Here is a 9870-nt window from a genome sequence, read left to right on the forward strand (position 1 = left end):
AAAATATTTTTAGATTAAATTGATAACCCCCTCCTCCTCTAGATATTACTTGTTGGATGCCCGGACAAGCACTTATCTGGACGCCCCCTCCCCCCACTCCTTTAGATGCTTCTATATAATCCGCCATCCCTGTACCAACCTCACGATTTTTAACGCTCTCCGTGGATATATTAAGGCTTACCATCTGCCCCATCGTTAATCCCTTTCAGTAATCACACAGCATTTGATCTGGAATATTCCAACAGTACAACCAACTTGACTCTGTTTACCAGATACTGCGAGATATTTAAACGATTAAATCAGACCGAATTTACTACATTATTTTCTATTTAAAAAAATGTTTTCCTATACTTAAACAACAGTAACTAAAAAAACCAAACTGAACACAACACAAAGATAGGATAAAAATAAACGTATTTGAGACTAAAAAGAAAAGCTTTCATTCTTTTTTAAGTCGTAATCGATATTATAAGATATTATAAAGAGCTAGATCTATCAATGTGTGTATGTAAATATTTATACAATGCAATATTACTTATAAGAGATGAAATAGTATGCACTATTTTTGTTGTTGTAATTGTGTAGATATTAAGTGTGCTTAGTTACATTTTTAAATTACGTCCATTGTTTTAAAAAGATAAATGCTCTCTGATGCTCATTAGTGAGTATTAATTAATAACCTCATCAGATGAAGTTCAACGTATAATTTCAATCTTAGACATGCACAAAATGTAGACCAAAGCAGGGGCGTAGCGAGGGGGGGGGGGCGGGGGGTGCGGACCGCACCGGGTGACACCATTTAGGGGGGTGACACCAAGGCAAAAATTAGCAAAATATATAGTGAAAAACTCGAGGGGGGGGGGTGCAAATCAAAAGTTTGAGGGGGGGTGCAAGTCGAAAACTTGAGGGGCCGGGGGTGGGGGGGTGCAAATCGAAAGTTTGAGGGGGGGGGGTGCAAATTGAAAATTTGAAAGTTTGTCCCTAGGAAGGGTCTCTATGCCTCTGGGGGGGGGGGGGGGGTGACACCATTAAGTGCCGCACCGGGTGACACCCGACCTCGCTACGCCACTGGACCAAAGTATTGTGTTTCAAGCGACCTGAACATTGTTTCTATTTTACTAGTATAGTTAGGGAAATATTCACTGATATGGTTGAGATTAAAATTAATATAAAAATGTATTATAATGATAATTACAACGGCTTTGGAAATCATTTCATTCAAAAGAAAATCATTAGTTTCTGCTTCAATTCAAATATTCGTAAAACCTTTTTGTTGTAATCAGAATAAAATACATAAACCCTTTTTTCATGCTCTACTTTTAAATGGCGCACGTTGTTAAGAGAGAACTGTGCCACCATATATATATATATATATTTATATATATATATATATATATATATATATATATATATATATACATTTATTTATATATAGATGTGTTTGTGTGTGTGTGTGTATGTGTGTGTGAGAGTGTGTGTGAGAGTGTATGTGAATAATCAGAATTATCCATATTTTATTCATCACTTCTTCATTACCAATGGGTAGAACTCAAATCCTGACCCAGCGTACGTGCGCCTATGTATATGCTATACAAGTAAAGATTGATTCTTTTCTTATAATGATATACTGCCTCTTTATTAAAGTTGTCCGCCGTCTGCTATACTTAAACAAAAATCGTTCACATTTCTGCGCATGTCTTAAATAGAAGGGACGTAACACGTGGTTGTTTCAACTCACGGTCCAGTTATCGCCCTTTGCTCGGGGAATAAACACCGTTATCGTCTTCAGGCTCGTCGCTGAGAAAGAAGATACGAGGTTGACTTAACGTAAAACGATGGTCAAGGGATATAAGTAACGAGATAATAAGACAGATGAGGTGAAAGTGACCTCGATTGCTCGGTTTGATGTGCTAGTGTGCTGGTGACGATGTGTTGTGAGAGTGTGTTGTGTGTGTTTGCCACAGCTGTTGCAGTTTTCACTCACGCCGATCGAGACTTGCTAGTCTCGCGGTGATTGAGTGAGTGTCGATTTGAAGAAAGTAAACCACGACACGTTTAAAAAAGCATGGGAGACCGGCCTGTGTTAAACTATGCCTTGTTTTTGTTTTGTTTTAGTATCGTCTAGTCCACAAATTAATTTGGAGTTTTCAAAATGGCGCTGTGTAGGATTCTTGCATGTATACAAGTATACATTTTCACAATAGGTGAGTTCATTTATTTTTATAATTAAAAAAGACAAATTATTGGAATGTATAATATATATCAAAGTAGGGGAAATCGTGGTCGAGGGGTAGCACTCATGAATGGCCCAACAGTCTGTGTTTTGATTCATGGGTCTTGATTCCAAAAAGCGCTTTGTCCATTCAACTTAAATGGGGACTGCATTGCAGCTTGAAATATAAAGGCTAGTTGAAAAATACTGACCGCACTCATATTTCAGTATACGAAATACGTTAAATGATCTTTAGATCCAATTATAAGAAAAGAGTCTATACTTTATATACAGGTGATTTTATTTAACATTAGACGAGTTTATTTGAACATTTGTATTAATAATTATCATAAAGACTAATTAAATGTAATTAATGAAAATAAAATGGACTTCGTGGTCTCGACGGAGAAAGCACGATTGTTAACTCCAAAAGTCCCAAGTTTCAGACTCCCGGGCAGACGAGACTAGACAGCCCGCGACAACAACCGATTTAGGAAAGAAAACTCTCAAATCAAACAACTACTGCCTTGTAGATTACAGTTGAGTAGGTAAAGGCTGTGTTTTCTCTCCAGAAAGAAAAACAAGCCTAAATAGATGCAACAAACCAATTGACGCATAAAATATTGATGTATGATATTTAAATGTGTTTAGGTAAATTCCGTCCAATTAAAAACGAAGGAAAATATTGAAACTGAATATTTATTTTTCCGTTGGTTTCGTTTATATAATAAGTTTGTCACATTTTCAAGCAGTTTAACCATGAAAAACAAATCAACATTAAGATAAGATTTGTGTACGTTTACTTTAAGATCTGAAACGTTAGCCTTCTTTAAAAACTGCAAAGGAAAATGTAGGTTAGCTTACAGGTTTTGTCTGATAAAGTTATTAATTGGTGTCCCTCTGCGATATATAAGTGGTTCATTTCCACAATTTTTTTTAAAAATGATAGTTTATGCCTGCTAATAATACTAGTGTCCTTGTGTTTGATGTGTGTGTGTGTGTCTGTGTGTTTGTGCTTGATACATTGAAATATCACAATTCACTTTTACATACTCAAACATTGATTTAGCTGCAACAACAATAACACTAACTTAATACATCTATTCACATAACCTTAGCTAGAGTAAGTCACGAAATACCACACATAACTTAACACTTTACCTCGCCTAGTCTAGACTAGTCTAATCATAACCAATGGATTACCTCGATCGGTATCATTCAAATAAATCTAATCCTTGCTACGTTGGATACAGCATAGGTGTTGGCTTAGTGAATAGAACTGTATAGCTAAGCGATTAATATATATATATATATATATATATATATATATATATATATATATATATATATATATATATACATATAGAAAAATATATGTTTCATGTGTATGAAAAAGATTGTGTAAAGTATTGTATGAAGTATCATAATCTGTTGTTTCTCCTTCATCTCTGGACAGTGTTAGTGGGATGTTCAGACCACAGTGAAGACAACTATCACATAGAGCCCCCAAACCCACCAGGTAAGACATGTGCACCCAACCCACTTCATCAAAATGCATACCCAGTAAGAGATGTGCCCCACCCCCTTAAAATACCACGCTTAGAGGTAAGACATGTCCCACCCCCCCCCCTCCCTTAAAATATCCCACCCTGTAGGTAAGACAAGTGCCCTCCCGACCATCACCCCCCCCCCGACCCCCATCAATTTAAATATAGTAGGTCAGTACTCTGACCCCCCCCCCCCCCACAATAACGCCTGTTATAACTGGTACTGAACAGTGGGTTATTTGTTACCAGTGTCTTCTATTGTTGAGATATGTTGTTGTTATGTGTGAGCGACTTACATCAGTGGTCCTATACTCAGGGATCCGGCATAAAAACACATGCGAGAATGTGATTTTGAACTCTGCGCCTGATGTAATGTAAGTTGGCTAAGTAATCTTGACAGGAAGATTGATGTTTTTGTTTGATATAATCATAGTTAGATGTACACGTTATACAAACTTATAATAAAATCAAATATACACACAACCATACTCACATGCACACACACAAATACACACTCACACACACAAATACACACACACACACACACACACACATATATATATATATATATATATATATATATATATATATATATATATATATATATATATATATATATATATATATATATATATATATATATATATATGCACATATACAAGTATATTACACAGTTGTTTAATTCAGCTTGCAAGAAAATCGAATTCAATATGGTGTCTTTTGTTTTAATGTCTATTGATTATAGTCGTAAAGAAAAGATATCTTAAGTCAGGGGTTCCCAACCCTTTTTTACTCTAGAGCACATTCTAAAATATCGGTATGGTTGCGGGCACCACCTATTTTAAATCGACAAACTCCTTCCATAACTAGTCATTTTCGCATAATTTATTTTCTTATTTTCTTAGTCATAATGTATTAATAAATATCAAACAAAAATGTTTCAAAATAATAAAATTATTTGGCATTTTTTTCAAATTGCATACACACAGAGAAATGTATTTACAAAACGTAAATAGTGCAGTCTGGCTCGCCGCTAGACAAGTTGGGACAAGTATCGAACATATTTAATAAACCTAGGCAGTCAAAAAAATTAAAACTGTAACAAATGAATAAAAAATAAATCATATTTTAAAATAATGTTTATGAAAAAAATTCTGTCTCTGCCGAATAGTTCATACGAATCGTTCAGCGGGCGCCATGGCGCCCGCGGGAACAGGGTTGGGAACCCCTGTCTTAAGTAATCCGAGAATAAACAATCCCACTCAATATAATCCCATCTCAAAGAATTATTTCTATAACAATCATTGCGCTATCAGATATTTCGTCTTTTTTTGAGTTAACGAACCAATAGATTTTAGATCAATGATAAAAAAAATAACAAAGCTATTATTTTGAAAATCATTGTTAATGAACAATGCTTAGTAGTTACAAGTTGATTAATATATTATTTTAATTATATGCATTGTTCATTATTGTATAATGATATAGTTATTGTATTTGCACGAAGAAAACTAACGAAATTAACAAGTTTTTTCGGTATTGGAGATCGGAGTGGTCGGGTCGGTTAAGCTTCAAACCCCAAGGCAGATGAGGCTCTTTAGCAAGAGACAGCAACTCTTCTAGGAGAGACAACTCCAAAATCAAGTAACTGCTGTTTTGTAGTTTGTTCTTTGTTGGACAAAGGCTATGGAAGCAGATCCAAAAAGAAAAGCAGGCTGAAATCGGAGTAACGGCCTGTTGTGGTTGTTACAGACGCATAACCAGTTGACACGTATAATTAATTGTTTTGTGGGAATCTCTTCCAACACCAGAATTAAGAACAAAGAAGAAAAGTACGATATTTAATAAGGTTTCAATACGTATAGTATTACCTGAGGTAATTTTAATTGTTTTAACAAATTAAAGATTAATAATGTATCCCTTGAAAGACGCTTAAGTGCCAACTGAAAATTCCGCCATTTCAAATTGTTAAAATAAAAGTACTTTATTGTCTAATCCATAAAAACGATACCACTTCAAAATATTGAATTTAAGCACGTTTCACAAAATGAAATTAAAAGTACGTATTGATCGATGAGTATACAAACGATACCACTTGAAAGTATCGAACAGCTAAGACCTTTACGTCTGAAGTACATGTCATTGTGCCTTCTTCCCCTCCCCTCCCCCCTCTTCCCAACACAACCTTCCCCTCACATCTAGGCCTAATTAAGTACCTATTGCACAGAAAATCTGCTCATAATTGATACACCTGACGTACTCTTAAGCATGCGATTCACCTTCTACATAAGGAAGTAGATAATGTAATAATGGCAGCGTTGTTCACCGACGAAAGCGTTATGTTATATTGTCCTTTATATTGTCCTCTATAATTCTATTAGTTCAAATCTTGTGAAGACACTGTATACATTCTACATCTATTTATCCTTGGCCCATCCCAGTACGTTGCCAACTATTCAGACGTGTCACTGTTCATCTTTTTGTTCAGTCTGTAAACCAAAATGTTGCGTGTTGAAATAGACCTAGGGTCGAAACTTCTATCGCAAAATTGTTCATAATTTGTAAACTTTCTGACAATACTAAAATCATCTAAATGAGTCAGGGGCGTAGCGAGGGGGGGGGGGGGGGGGCGGGGGGTGCGGACCGCACCGGGTGACACCATTTAGGGGGGTGACACCAAGGCAAAAAATAGCAAAATATATAGAGAAAAACTCGAGAGGGGGTGCAAATCGAAAGTTTGAGAGGGGGGGGGGGTGCAAATCGAAAACTTGAGGGGGGGGGGTGCAAATTGAAAATTTGAAAGTTTGTCCCTGGGAAGGGTCTCTATGCCTCTGGGGGGGGGGGGGGGTGACACCATTAAGTGCCGCACCGGGTGACACCCGACCTCGCTACGCCACTGAAATGAGTCAATACTCATATTACTCTAACCCACCCAACAATAGTTTAAATTCCGCTGAAGCATGCAGAAAGTATGACGAACATTAATCTTCGGTCACTTTAAAGCTTTCAATGGCTGTCTTGGGGCTTGCATGGTGGCTGAGGAAGTATGAGCTAGATAGATTCAGGAACCGAACTCGAGACTTACAGGTACTAGCCTTGCGCGTTACTGCTCGACCATAAAAACATTCAAACTAGCACTAAAAATAGAATTTTTCGTCCTCTCTCAAGGTGCGACCTACCCCATCCTGCTGCACGAGCGTGACGTCATACATTACGTAGACATCAACAAAGAGTTTGTGTACGTGGGGAATGGCGCCTACGCCAACATCACCCAGGGGGAGCTGCGAGACACGGGCACCCCCGTCATCATCAAGAAGTTTGGCAACTCGCCGTTTTATGATATCATGCACGAGGCCAGAATACACAGGTAGTGGTCAGTGGTAGTGGTTAGTGTAGGTAGTGGTCAGTGGTAAGGGTTAGTGTAGGTAGTGGTCAGTGGTAGGGGTTAGTGTAGGTAGTGGTCAGTGGTAGGGGTTAGTGTAGGTAGTGGTCAGTGGTAGGGGTTAGTGTAGGTAGTGGACAGTGGTAGAGGCTACTATAGGTAGTCGTCAGTGGTAGAGGTTAGTGTAGGTAGTGGACATTGGTAGATAATACTGTAGGTAGTGGAAAGTAGATGATATATGCACTAGCGTATATGCTACTATAGGTAGTGGTCAGTGGTAGATGATAAAATAGGTAGTAGACATTGATAGAGGCTACTGTATGTAGTGGACAATGGCATACATATATATATATATATATATATATATATATATATATATATATATATATATATATATATATATATATATATATATGAGTGCAGACTTTCATCTTTTCCTCATTAAGATTTAGTCTAATCGTCAGTTAACAATATTTAGTTTATTTTTTTTAGTTTTTCTGACTAGAAATTGTCGAATATTAAAAAAAAGTAATACGATGATTTTTTTTAATTACTTGATTATAGACGTTAATGCATTAACTATAAACTACTAGGCCTAATTAATTATATTAATTAATATTTAACAATTGTGTTTTACAAATCTTTTTTAATTATAGGAATTTGGGTGTAGCACGGTAGTTTAATAAACAATGCAATATCTCTTTCAGACACTTGGAACACCTCAACATAACGCCGCGTCTGATTGGTTTTATCCCGGCTGGAGATATGTCCCGCAACATTTCATTGGTCTACGAATACGTCACCAACTCACGCAATGTTTACCAACTCATCGACGACCGAATTTCGTTAACGAGATCACAATGGATCCAAGTATGCATGGAAACAGCTATGATGTTACGCCAGCTACATCTTCACGAGGTCCTCTACAACGACCTGCACCGAAAAAATATTTTAGTTCAAAAAGTGGCGGACCAAATTAAAACGTACATTATTGATTTTGGCCTGGCCACTTACAAAACCGGCAAGTTGTACAAGAACGATGAGAAGTCTATCGAAGGCTACAATTACCTTGCACCGGAATTGGTCAACAGAACTTTCACGAACGAAGCCTCCGATGTCTTTGCTGTGGGGTACGTCATCTCCAAGATCACAAAGAGGTGCAACCAGCAATGTTTGCGAAACCTCGGCCGATGGTGCCTAGCCAGAGATCCTAAGGACCGACCGGATCTGACTGCTGTGATAGCGAAACTAGAACAATGTTATTTCGAGGAGACAATGTACTACGAGTTACGTAACTGCCCGAGTCAGTTCTGCTTGGAACTTTCAAAAATTAGATTTTCTGAAATATATAACAACGAAACAAACATGACGTTGGTTTTTGATACATTTTTTCAAAAAACAAGAACATTGATCTCGTCTTTAAAACTCCAAGACACCAAGCAACCCCTTTTTAAACAGACAGCTTGGATAGACATAAGTGAAGACTACTTACAATGCAACTGCCGCTTGCAAGTTCTCAACGAAGACGATTTCGTCCAAGGCTATATGGAGTATATAAAAAAAGCCGACAACTTCACAGACACGGCAATCAGGCTTGGGAAATTAAAAGAAAACAACGAAACCGTTATCGTGAAAGAGTTCTACGATGTTGATTTTGAAGACATACGTCACGAAGCTTGTGTGAACGCTTTGTTAGCAGAGAAGGGCGTGGCACCTTTATTTATAGGTCTGGCGATTGAATACAAACTTTTAAAAGACGCCGCTTTCGTGGAAGAATACTTCGGGGCGGGCGTCACTTTGAAGGTTTTTGTGGAAGAGACCCGCGGGTATGATTGGAGTTTAAGACGGATGAAGGCCGTAGCTCAGGATGAAGACTATATGGAGTCAGACAACCCACGCGCCGACGAGTGTCGAGTTAATTTGGTTGAAATTTTGTTCGCCCTGGTCGCCGATATCTCACGCCCCGTCTGCAAGGCGAAATCTCTCAGGCAACGAATTCTCGAGAACATCTCCCTCAAGTTCATCTCCCATACCCTATCAACCCACGAAGCTGGCGTGTTGATAAACAATTTAAGACTCGAAAACACCATCGTTAAATGGAACGATACGGTCCAAAGAAAACCTTTACCGAGAATCGATACTATAATAGATATAAGACTTATCGATCTCGCCCTAGCAACGTCGTTGTTAGATGGTATTCAGTATAAGAAAACACCACTTATCGACAATACATATCACTACCTGGCACCAGAAGTTGTGTTGGGGTGGAAGTCAACTGTCAAATCAGACACCTTCAGCATGTGCTACGCTCTGCAGAGGATCATGAAGGAGTATTTCTCCGCCAACGACGTGGCGTCGGAATTTGGGAAATACCGATTCAAGTCAAAACTAGGTCACCGGGCGCCCCTCTGCCAAAACGAGGCGTGCTCGGTGAAACAGAACAACAGTACCGTATCCATGACAACAGGTACACAATCTGCAGACGTGTCCAATCGGATTTCCCCTTATAGCAAATATCAAGATTTGCTTTTAAAATGTCTGTCGAGATCGCCAAAAAACAGACCAAGCATTCAGGAAATTTTTAACGCATTGCATCATCTTTCATTCAATGACATTCATTGGCTGTGGTTTTAGATATTAAATTTTTTTTTTAAATACGTTGTTTTTTGCTGTTTTGTTTTTACAAAAAATTAATGAAATCTTAAAAAGACAAAATTATATTTTGGCAG

At 37.8% G+C, this 9870-nt stretch overlaps 1 protein-coding gene across 1 annotated transcript; it reads left to right on the forward strand.

Annotated features, from left to right (window-relative positions):
- Nucleotides 1-2152: 2152 nt before the first annotated feature.
- On the forward strand, nucleotides 2153-9798 carry LOC131957921 (uncharacterized). Its single transcript, XM_059322771.1, has 4 exons — nucleotides 2153-2204; nucleotides 3669-3731; nucleotides 6928-7126; nucleotides 7849-9798. The coding sequence occupies exons 1-4, from the start codon at nucleotides 2153-2155 to the stop codon at nucleotides 9773-9775; spliced, it is 2241 nt and encodes a 746-aa protein (XP_059178754.1). The 3' UTR covers nucleotides 9776-9798.
- Nucleotides 9799-9870: the final 72 nt, after the last annotated feature.

The sequence above is a fragment of the Physella acuta genome, unplaced genomic scaffold, assembly GCF_028476545.2.
Source record: "Physella acuta isolate Inbredline_101_S28 unplaced genomic scaffold, ASM2847654v3 ptg001278l, whole genome shotgun sequence".
Classification (NCBI taxonomy): domain Eukaryota; kingdom Metazoa; phylum Mollusca; class Gastropoda; family Physidae; genus Physella; species Physella acuta.

What these genes read in the sequence shown, in the direction of transcription:
- LOC131957921 (XM_059322771.1), top strand. Translation starts at nt 2,153, where the DNA reads ATGGCGCTGTGTAGGATTCTTGCATGTATACAAGTATACATTTTCACA. An exon ending in AGTATACATTTTCACAATAG is followed by an intron (nt 2,205 to 3,668) that starts GTGAGTTCATTT and finishes ATCTCTGGACAG; the next exon opens with TGTTAGTGGGATGTTCAGAC. An exon ending in AGAGCCCCCAAACCCACCAG is followed by an intron (nt 3,732 to 6,927) that starts GTAAGACATGTG and finishes TCCTCTCTCAAG; the next exon opens with GTGCGACCTACCCCATCCTG.